This window comes from Elgaria multicarinata, chromosome 3, assembly GCF_023053635.1.
Source record: "Elgaria multicarinata webbii isolate HBS135686 ecotype San Diego chromosome 3, rElgMul1.1.pri, whole genome shotgun sequence".
Lineage (NCBI taxonomy): Eukaryota > Metazoa > Chordata > Lepidosauria > Squamata > Anguidae > Elgaria > Elgaria multicarinata.
Genome location: NC_086173.1, coordinates 53,674,077 through 53,685,363, shown reverse-complemented (window position 1 = coordinate 53,685,363; position 11,287 = coordinate 53,674,077). Strand labels below are relative to the sequence as shown.

Below are 11,287 nucleotides of genomic sequence, written 5' to 3'. Positions count from 1 at the left end.
AGCAGCCATAGAGCCTGCTGGCTAGAGTGGCTCTGCCTAGTTAGTCCACTCTGTACTGGAAGCTCTATGCCTTAACCCCTTAAACCCTTAACCACAACCCCTTAACCACAGACACCTGTCAGACAACACTTTTAGCCATGGTTAGTGCCGCTAACCATGTTGCACAACAGCGTTAGCGAGCCTAACCACAATGTGGTTAATAGAGCAGATGGTTAGGGTAACTGTGTCAAATGACACTGTTAACCACAGTTAAGCATTTCGTTAATCATTTTGTGGTTAAGCAGCATGGTTTAGCATGTCATCTGAACAAGGCCACTGTCACCGAAGACCAAATAAGCAGAATCTGAGATACAGCCAAAAAGTATACCTGAAGCATTATTGCAGGAATAGGCATCTCAGTGCTCTCGAAATGTTTTGGACTACAACTCCCATAATCCATGCTCATTGGCCATATTGGCTGGGGCTTATAGGCATAAGGTTGCTTATCCCTGTATTATGGAATGACCTTGAGAGAATACACAGATGCTATTTGATGAGCTGACTTCAAATCACTTTAAAATATTTGTTAATATGTTCTTAATTCTGTTCAGTGAGGAGCCAAAACCTTTTCCAAGCACTGATGTTTGGGCCCATAGTCTGCAACAAAGAAATTGTGCCTTTGATCAGAATTCAGAAATGGTTGGGCTTGAAAAATTCTGAACGTAGGAGCCCTCTTTAAGTGTTGTTGTGTTGTCTTTGTGGGGTAAATGCTTGTTGGGGAGGTAATTAGAAGAGAGCAGTCATACTTTAAGGTTTCAAGGTAAGAGCAAGGTGTATATTTGGGAATGTCACAGGGCCACAGTTGCTTCTCTCCTATAGACATTCCGAATAATTTCCCCTCTCTTGCAGCAATATGGCAATGTTGGGGGGGGGGGGGGAGGGATAATCCTTCTACTAATGAATTGACACCCCACTCTTTCGGCCAAGACCTTGTGGCTTACACTTAAAACATTAAAACAGCGGCACCAGAACTGTGTGAGCATAAAATAAAAAAAGATAAGACTTTAGATTTTTAAAAGTCTTTTGCAGTAGACCACCTTCCTACCAAACAGCTTTAAATGGATCAGAATTTGTGTCATTAGACTGAAAGGTCCCTTTGCTTCGAAATGTCACTCTTCTAGTTTATTCATTCCTCTTCATAGAATAGTAGAGTTGGAAGGGGCCTAAAGGCCATTGAGTCCAACCCCCTGCTCAGTGCAGGAATCCACCCTAAAGCATACCCGACAGATGGTTGTCCAGCTGCCTCTTGAATGCCTCTAGTGTGGGAGAGCCCACAACCTCCCTAGGTAACTGGTTTCATTGTCATACTGCTCTAACAGTCAGGAAGTTTTTCCTGATGTCCAGCCGGAATCTGACTTCTTGTAACTTCAGCCCGTTATTCCGTGTCCTGCACTCTGGGATGCACTTACCACTCATCGCAGGATCTTTTGTATCTTCTGGATGACAGCTTTGTTCTTTAGGCAATGTAATGGTGATTTTAGCTTTTTTCCCTTGAAATCTACAATTCTGCCAAAGACTGATGTTGTCAGCAACCAGCTTTGTCACCAAGATAGTCTCAATTGTGCTAAGGAATAGTAACATCAGGAGACCAGTATAATAATAACCTGTAGGTTGGAAGAAGGTAGAAATTAACTAATCTGTTGTTGATCAAGTACCAAAAATACTAGCATGTTTTAGTTGAAACCACTTACTATCAGTAACTAAGTCTTAAGAAAGGCATTTCAATCTTTTAGAATGGAGCAAAAACTGCAAAGCTAGGAAACCCAGCGGGGAGGAGGGGGAAGAACAAGCTATAGTAAGCCTGATCATCTGCCAGGCTTACCGTGAGTTGTTCTGCGAACAACCAACCCACCATGGCTTATTCGCAATATGGCTTAGGGTGACATACAAACCAGCCCATTATGTGTTTTTTCACCCAACGTAACTGGCTGCCAGTATTACACAGAACAGTTGTATGTGTGTGGAATCTCAACACAGGACTAACATTTGTTGTTTGCAACAACATTTGTTGTTTGCTGCTTGATATTTTTCGGCATATTTCAACTTACTGATCAGAGGACTGCAGGAAGATGATGCTGGTAGAGAGCCAATAACTGAAGAGTGGAACACGAGGAATGCAAGTAACAAGGTGATCATGTATGACAGCCTGTGTTCAAGGGGGATAAGGAAGCCGCAGAGATCAGCTACTACAAGTGCAATGCTCGGCACAATCAAAGAAAGGATGGTTCGCATTCCTGTGTTTTTTAGAATTATCTGGAGGGAAAAGGCCAGAGTTCATGGTAAAAGGAAAAAAGTATTTGAGCCTTTGTGGGTCCCACCAAAAGTGTTTATGTTGGACATTGGTAAGACCCATTGTATTTATTTCATCAAGCTCCCTGTAAATACCAAATCAAGCACACAAGCTTGCTACCTGTCATGAAAGATGCCCCATTGTCTAAAACAGAAGTTTAAAGTGAAAGTCAAACAAAATTAAAACATAATTTTCACAAGCCAAATGGACAAGCTGATCATTCTGTCCAATAAATGCAGAAAGAAATAAAGTTGCCTAAAAGCATGCATATGCCAGGGCAGCACTGAATAGTCATAGATGAACATTTTTGTCATGAAATTGAGGCCCTGAAAAGATTGCAATAGTTTACTTTTTGCACTGCTTCACCTGCTATCTGTTGCCCGTCTGGATAAGCTGCTTTAGTGCTGTTCTTCCTTACAGTGTGATCCCAGCTAATCAAGATATGAACATGATGATAAAAGTATCAAATAGCTAATCAGATTTGGCATTGTGGCAATAACACTGAAGGCTGAAGTACCTAATTCAGAGTGAGAGCAAGGCCTCAGTTTGGATAGGCCATCATTGGGATTCAGCTGCCAATATAGCTGCTGCCACCATCTAGACATCACCTAGATAATTTGCTGGGCAAGGGAGGATTTTATTGGGACCACTGTGCATCTGGTAATGTCTAGTTTTCATTGTTAGCTTTGATAGTTTTGCTATGTGTTGTTCTTTTAACTTTTGTTGTATGCTGCTTTGGTAGGGTTTACCCTAGGCAGCTTATAAACCTTTTAAATTCCTTTTTAAAAAAATCTCTTTTCTATGGCTGAGCAAACCAATAGTATTCTATATACCCCCATCAGACATCCACTTTGTCCATTTCCAGTTCAGTAGGACTGAAGCATATGATGCAGAGCATGACTTCATTATGAAACTCCCACCCAGCACCAATCCGCTGGGAGGATAGGACCCAGTAAAGAAACCATTTATGCATTGTCCAAGTCATCTTCTTACCAGCACTATGAAATAAGGCTGTGGCCCATTTCTTTGGCTTGTGATATTCATATCCACGACAAGATATTCACGCTTTACATTCAGAATTTTATTTTCGATGGAGACCTTGAATTCCAGCTCACTGACTTGAAAGAGTCATTAAAAAATATATCAAAAATACATTTTGGGAACATTTCAGCAAAGAGACAATTTAGGAAAGCTAGCAAATAGCTACCCACTCTCCAATCGGAGAAATTGAGCTTCAAGGGTCATTTAAGTGTTGAGAGACATCTGCTCTTTTCCACGACAGAATTCCTTTAATCCAAACTATTTCCTCTTAGGGCTAAATCCATACAGTTCTATCAGAGGCTGTGAAATTCCTCACATGGGACATTTATTTAAGTTGGTACTTTGGCAATTTCAAAGAAAATCTTTCTAAACTAAAAAGAGGTGGCGTAATTGTTGTATGAGAACTTCAAACTAAATATGTGAATCAGCACTTGTTAAGGGCTAATTCACAGGCTGACCAGGAAAAGGGCTAGTGAGGAAGGAGCTAGGATTTGGGAGTGAGGAAGTGATTCATCAGGTTGTAGTAGCTGTGGTTTTGCTCCTTTTTTTTTTTTTTGCTGGTCATGGCAGCCTAGCAACCTGTTTGGTCTTCCCAAATGCTGATAACTTCTTGGCCTAACTTACTGCCACCAATGTAAGCACCAACACAGAGATGACCCAGAGGAGATTGTGAAGTCTACAGGTTGGAAGGTACCATCTGTATTCCAAATGGTTGTTTTCCCCTGCCCAAACATACAAGTTATGGCTAATGTGACTTGAGTGGAGAATGTGCAGAAAAGGGCAGGATGAACAGGATATTTTGCACATTGTCCAACTGACTGGCAGTTATGTTGAAGAATGTGCACAAGCAGACCATGTCAGCTGCATATGTTGCACCTTGGCTGGTCAATGTGTGCGTTCTCCACTTGGGAGATATGCCTGAGTAATGTATTAACTTTATGTAGAAGCTGTGCATATTTACTGGGCAATGTACACAATGTCTGACATCATCCCACTCTTCTTAAAGTAAAACACTTGGCAATTGCCCATCTTAGCCAGGCAATGTGTGACAAACACTGTCCATGCTCTTGGTTTGTATGCATTCTTCATAGCTTTATCACCAGCCATCTTGCATCCACCCTAGCAAACAAGCATCATTCTTGTAAGCCAGGGATGTGGAACATGTGGCCCTGCAGATGTTCTTGGACTGCAACTCCCACATCCTTCACTGTTGGCTATGCTGCTTAGGGTTGATGGGAGTTGCAATCCATCAAGTTCTGGAGCACCACATGTTCCCCCCTCCTGTTAGAAGCCCAAACTGCTGCTGTGTGTACAGGCAGCAGGAATAAAGTGAAAGACCTCCAGAAGAACTTGGACTTGTATCAGGTATCTAAGAAGGGATCCTTGGAGAATTTGGCTTGCAGGGTTTGAACAGAATGCCATTCTGTGCATGAGAACTAGCAGACAACTTGCCTACCTTTGCTGGCCAGAGAGAAGAAGCTTAAAGTGCAGTTAGTTCTATCACGTGGGTAGTAAAAGAGATCAAAGTTGCAGTTGCTGTCAATGCGCAGAGAGAGTTGAAACTCTGCTTTCCCATCACTGTGCAGCACCACATAAGGTGATTCAGTCTTCCATGCTACATCAAACCTTCAGTAGGAGAAAGGTGCCATGAGAGAAGAGTGCTGCTTGTCCCAATTTTATACTTTTCTTTGCAAGTATGAAACTTCACCATGGAATTCTCAAACCAGAGAAAATGCTCTTGCTTCCTCCTCTAGGCCTTAGAAGCTCTTTACCAAGAAGGGTCCTCAAACCTCTGTTGTGTGCACTGATGCTGCTTTGGCAAAGGAGAGAGTATCTACTATGAAGATCACCTGCACTCTTCCTTATTGATAGGAACAAAGGAAGGGCGAATGTAATTGCCTATCACTGTGCCATGCACATGTGCGATCCAAATGCTGTAGGCTCCAAGGGACAATTCCATGCTTCATTGCTATATATTTAGAAGGGAGCATAGTAAGATCAATAAATAAATAAATAACCCAAACTGCTGCTCCACAATCCAAAGAGGCTTTGCAAATGAAGCAGAGAACTTTAATATGGAGTCTTACAGCTCGACTATACTTAGCAGCAGCAGTCCTGTGACTTCAAGTGAAGGTCAATCCTGATCACGTTTTAAGCTGGGGTGGGGTGCAGTGATGAGCACCCTTCACCACCTTAAAGTGCAGCTCCACATTAGAGATGATTGGGACGGTCTGATGTTTGGGGCTGTCACAGGTCTCTTGCCATCACATGCAGTTTAAGTGTCAAACTACATAAGACGTTGTTGATGGCGCTTTTTCTTTTTTAAAAAAAAAACACACAGTGTGCTTTAAACTGCCAGCCTTTACTTTGAATTAAAAGCAGCTGTGGGACCCCAATGCAGACATGGTTTTGATTGGAGCCCCACACAAGTTTCCTGCTGAAAATCACCACCTTCCCAGCTGCTACTTCCCACAACGCAGAGAAGCTGTTTGCAGCTTCTTTGGGGGCAGATGGTATTTGGGGTGGATTTTTGACAGGAAATTTACTTGGGCGCTTGATCTGGATCAGGAGTATGTCAGGGGCTTCTGCAGCTGCTTTTTCTTCAAAATAGAAGTGGCCCATAGAAGCAGGCTGTTTAAAAAAAGAAAGTGTGAATAACTTAACTTGTAGAAATGTGACTGTGGATATGAAAAGGTTGCCTACACCCCAGTCTAACTAAAGCCACATTCATTTCAGTGGGTCTACTCTAAGTAGGACTAACATTGGATACCACCCAGTGTGGTTGAGCAACGATGGCATGGTCAGCTTTTTGCTATGAAGACCTCCTCCGCCTCACTCAGTTTTGATAACAGTTTCCACCACTCTCTAAGCATGGTAACATCTTAATGCATGAAAGTGGCAGGAGTGGAATCCACATGGGGCATTTATGTTTAGGTAACATTTTTCCCGATAAATTGCACTCTTCTGTGTTCACAGAGAATGGGACTCTTGTCAGTGGGCACAGAGGCCAAGAGAGAGATGGTATGACAGCCTGCTGATCTGCCCTACGTAAAATAGCTATACAGTTTCCTGCCTTTGAGAAGAAGATGGATGCTTTACGGAAGGATTAGGCAAATTTATGGAAAGGGATAAATTCAGATAATTCCACATTCAGAAGCAGCAACACCTCTGATGACAAGACACTGGGATGGCGTTGGCCCTTTTGCTCTGTAGGTGAGCTTCCCAGGGCCACCTGCCTGGCTACTGCTGGAGATGAGAGTGCTGGATGTGACAGGCCTTTAACAAGGTGGCCATTCACACATCACAAAAAAGAGGGCACCAATTTGCATAATATTTGCATATGATAATTTATATGTACAAAACAAATTTAGAACTAATAACTAGCATTTTAATAGAAATACATCTCACCTTAGTGGGGGAAGGCTGTGGACCAGGTGACCTGTGTGCCTACTCAGTCTGCTGTCCAGGTGCTAACTCTGGATGTAATGGGTAATTTCAAAGCCTCTGCTCTCCCTTCTTATGGTTCTTTGACTTTAAACAGGCTTTGACTGGGCAGACCATCAAAAAGAAGACACCTTCAGGCAGAAGACTGTCCTCTATGAAGTAGGACACCAGGCAGTCTAGTCTTTGGTCCGGTCCAGCATAGGCTGTTCTTTTCATATGCCCTATGCCTTTGCACCGGCAGACATTGGAGAAATCCTTAGAACAGACAGTTTCTTTCCCTTACCTTTTTTCAGTACTACTTACGCTTCTTGAACTGTGAGAGATGGAGTCCACAGGAAACTCCAGGGCACAGTGATGGTGCTGAAAGGGTAATCTGCCTCATCCCAAGCCAGCCGTTTATTGTACCATGACTGAGAAATTCAGTAAAAGAACTAATTAATTTTGTTTCTCCCCACCCAAGCCCTTTCCAAGCTACAGTCTAAGTGAAGCCAACCATTCCACAGATATGACCAAGCTCTGAGCAGCTAAGTGGCTCAGATAAAGTAAACTCAGCATGACTGTGACATCATTTTCTATCCCATTGATCTTGAAGGTTGAGATTGACAACTGACCTAAGGTGAGCTGCACCAGTGGGCACCACAACATTTTATTTTTTAAAAAAACGGAGAGGAGAAGAAAACGAGGTCATTATAGTTTATACAAGTTCAACTGTCATGGCTTCTTCTCACAGATCCCAACAACAGTAATTTACAATGCTAAGGTTTCTTGGCTAGAGATCTCTTATTTCCATCCTCCCATCTCAACTATGGTTCCCAGCTTCCCTAGGGAGAAGGAATGACTATTAAACCAGTATATTTGCAGTATAGTTCTACCTTGAGAGAGGTAGTAAGTAGGAACAGAAAGAGGGTCATGTCTATTTAAAAAAATGAATCAGAGGCCAGATCTACACCAAGCAGGATATAACACTTTGAAAGCAGTTTGAAAACAGTATGTGGAGTGTGTCCTGGCCACCATTTATATGACAACGTGATTGCTCCTCATTAAATATAAACCCGATTTTTTGTTGATTCAAATGTAGGTAAAGAGTGTCACAATGCAGCAGCAACAGCAATTTATGTCTTGAACTTTTTTTGTGCTGTAGTTATAAATGCATACATGCGCATATATGCACATTCGCAGATACAAAGCTACGGAGGAGAGAGTAGCGAAGCTATCAATTTTATATGTGGAGCTCTGCAGATTCATATATAGGCAGGGGCAGACAAATCGGGTGCGGGGGGGTAAGGGAACGAGGCAGCAGAGGGAAAGGAACGAGGCAGCAGAACACGTCTCCGTCTGGCTGCCTGTTTCCCCCTCTTTGTTTTTGTTAACCACCCAGAGAGCTTCACATATTGGGCAGGACAGAAATGCAATATTTACTGTGTAATCTGTACAGCACCATGTACATTGATGGTGCTATATAAACAAATAATAATAATAATAATAATAAATATATAAATACAGGAATACATTTATTTTAAGAAGCTTCAAACTAAACTTGGCGCAAACGAACAAGGCAGCCGATTGGTGTGAAATCGGGAAATCAGCCAATCACGTAGCCTACCCTCAAAGCTCCGCCCACATGTCAAAATCCGATTTAGCTCCCCCAAAGACACATAGCCATAACGTGGTGCAAACACAGACATAATCTAAAAGTTGTGTTAAATCGCGAATGTGAAGATGCGCATTATCTAGTTAAAAACCCGGCGCTGCGGCGAATGGACGGCTGTGTCATGTAACCTAAAACGTGAATATACACATTTAGGTTGAGGTAAACAAGCCATATAGATAAGCCCCTGGGCCCCAACAGTTGTCAATACCATTATAAAGCAGTAGTATAGATCCTGCCCTGCTCTCATGTTGGAGGTTGGGGTTATTTGTGGGTCCTGAGTCTGAAAAAAAATGGAAGATTACTGGCTAGCTAAAGTAGGGGGGCACAGACACATTATTTGTGCATTTTAATGGCATTTCTAAGTGGAGGATTGGGACACTGGAGCCTCTCTCCCTTCCTTCAGAGCCCCTCCATCCCCTATTACTTCCCAGTTAATATATAAGAAAAAGCAATACCTGATTCAAGATCAGGACGGATGAGATAGTGTAGTCCAAGATGTCCTATGGAAAAATAATGATTCAAGATCAGTTTTCCTTCCAACCTTTATGCATTACCCTCTCTCTCTTTCTCTCTCATGCATTTGCACACACACACTCAATGTACTCCTTTTTTTAAATCCCCGTTGTAAAAGTCATACAATAGCTTACAACATTTTCATGGCACATCATTCCCCGCAAGCCCAGCCTTTTCATATTGCCAAGAAGCCCTATTGTGGCTTCCTTGTCATTATTTATTTATCAATATACCATCCTTTCTTCCAACAAAGCCCAGGGCAGTATACAACATAGTAAAAATACACAATTTATACATAATTTAAAACACCAGTCTTAACATTAAACTAAAAATATAGAGCAGCACAGCTCTGGTCCCCAAATTATTTCCATAGCAGAACCTGGGAGCAATCTATTTCATTTATTAATTTATTTAAAACATTATATCCCGCCCTATATCAATAAGATTTCAGGGCGGTGTACAGATAAAAGCATACAGTATAAAACAGTAAATATACACAGCTAAAAACAAATTAAACCATAAACCAAGTTAAAACCATATATAATTTAAAAGCAGTAAAACTATTAAAACAGTTAAAACAATGCGCCAACTTAGTGAATTCATTTTAAAGCTTTGTTAAAAAGCCATGTTTTCACTTGGCGCTGGAATAAAATCAGCGTTGGCACCAATTGGGCCTCCAAGGGGAGAGCATTCCACAGTCGGGGTGCCACAACAGAGAAAGCCCTCTCCCTTGTCCCAGCATAGCGAATGTGTTGTGCTGGTGGGATGCGGAGAAGGGCTCCTCCAACAGATCTCAAGTCTCGGGCAGCCATATATAAAGAGAGGCGCTCCCTCAAGTATCGAGGTCCCAAGCCGTTTAGGGCTTTAAACGTCATTACCAACACCTTGAATTCCGACCGGAAGCATCTAAGCAGCCAGTGCAATTCCTTTAAGATCAGTGTTATAGACAGACCGCGTACAGACAGGAGGCTGTCTATACACTAGGAAAGCCACACAGTGGTTGCGAGTCTGTGCTGTATCAGTTATATGATGCAGATGCAGCTTCGCAGCCACCGTGGGGCTTTCCCGCAAAGCTACGCATTGAAAAAGTCAGGGACTTATCTGGACTTTTTCAATGGGAGTGAGGGCTGTACAGCTTTTCCACTGTCTGATGTCGCTCCAGGGCCAATTCAGGGGCAGTCCCTGGTGGAAGGTGACTGGTGATTGGTCACGTTCCACCAGGAAGAGCGCAAGAGCGCAGCTCTGGTACCCAGATGGCTGCCGGAAACCCCACAGAGGAGTAAAACCGCAGGGTTTTGGAGGGAGGTGGCACCAACTCAGCACGGTGAAGGCAGCCCCTCAGTTTCATCTGGACTTTATATATATTTTTTACTTTATTTTGAGGCAGAATTTCAATTTGTAAGTGTTTAAAAACTATCATACATACCACATTTAGCACATTTGACATCTCCACAGTGATATTCACCAGAAGGGGATTGGTCCCGTTTCTGGGTGTCTGGTACAGGCTGTATGTATCTAGCAGTGATTCTAATAGCTGTTTTCCCAAAGACGTGGAGGAATTCTGCCAAGTTGTCTGAGGCACAGCTGCTAAAAGCAAAACACAGAGTAGCCCCTTTCAGACTAAATCTCTTTCACAATATTCTCCAGCTCAAACCAAATATTGATACATTTGGGTTGTAAATGTGGAGGATTTGGGCAATAATTTTAAATGTAATCTGTATTCTGCTCCCAGTTCTAAGACAGTAGTAACTGTTTTCCTATATTTGGGCTATTCATGTACATCAGCTTTCCCTAACCTGGTGCCCTTTGGATTTTTTGAATAACAACTTCCATCATCTCTGGCATTAGTCATGCTGGCTGGGACCACTGTAGGGTGCATCCAGAGGTTCTGCCAATTGCTATATCTGCAGCCTCAGGTTAAAGATTCTTGGTCTGGATACATCCAATTATTGCTAAGGCAAACAAAGCAACATGTACAGTAATAAACAGGGCTGGCATCAGCAGAATGCACCACTACGTACCATCTTGGCCCATTGCTGTCTGGAACCCCCTTCTCCTCCAATTCACCACCTGCTACTGCATGCTGACTTACAATGGCCTGGTTTGCACGTAACAACAACCTAGAGTATGAGTTGGGTATGGAACCCAGGAAGGGAATCCATGATTTGTTGTTGAGTTGTGAACTCTGGGTTGTTCATGGTTAACAATCCAGGGTTAAACCATAGTGAAGGGTTCACGTGGAATGACAACCTACAATTCAACAACAACCCATACTCACAGTTTTCCTATCATGCAAGCCAGGTCTGTTG

At 42.5% G+C, this 11,287-nt stretch overlaps 1 protein-coding gene across 1 annotated transcript; it reads right to left on the bottom strand.

Moving 5' to 3' along the window:
* Positions 1-586: 586 nt before the first annotated feature.
* Positions 587-11,012, bottom strand: ZACN (zinc activated ion channel). The gene is made up of 9 exons (XM_063121508.1): positions 11,000-11,012; positions 10,405-10,565; positions 8,921-8,965; positions 7,118-7,224; positions 4,827-4,996; positions 3,323-3,447; positions 2,088-2,292; positions 1,449-1,643; positions 587-636 (listed from the first exon to the last, which is right to left on the bottom strand). The coding sequence occupies exons 1-9, from the start codon at positions 11,010-11,012 to the stop codon at positions 587-589; spliced, it is 1,071 nt and encodes a 356-aa protein (XP_062977578.1).
* Between the last annotated feature and the right edge of the window lie 275 nt (positions 11,013-11,287).

Excerpts from the sequence above, each read along its gene's own strand:
- ZACN (XM_063121508.1), bottom strand. Across the intron at positions 3,448-4,826 it reads CTTCTCTCTGGCCAGCAAAG|TCAGTGAGCTGGAATTCAAG; the intron begins GTAGGCAAGTTG and ends GACTCTTTCAAG. Across the intron at positions 2,293-3,322 it reads AGCCTTATTTCATAGTGCTG|ATAATTCTAAAAAACACAGG; the intron begins GTAAGAAGATGA and ends TTTTCCCTCCAG.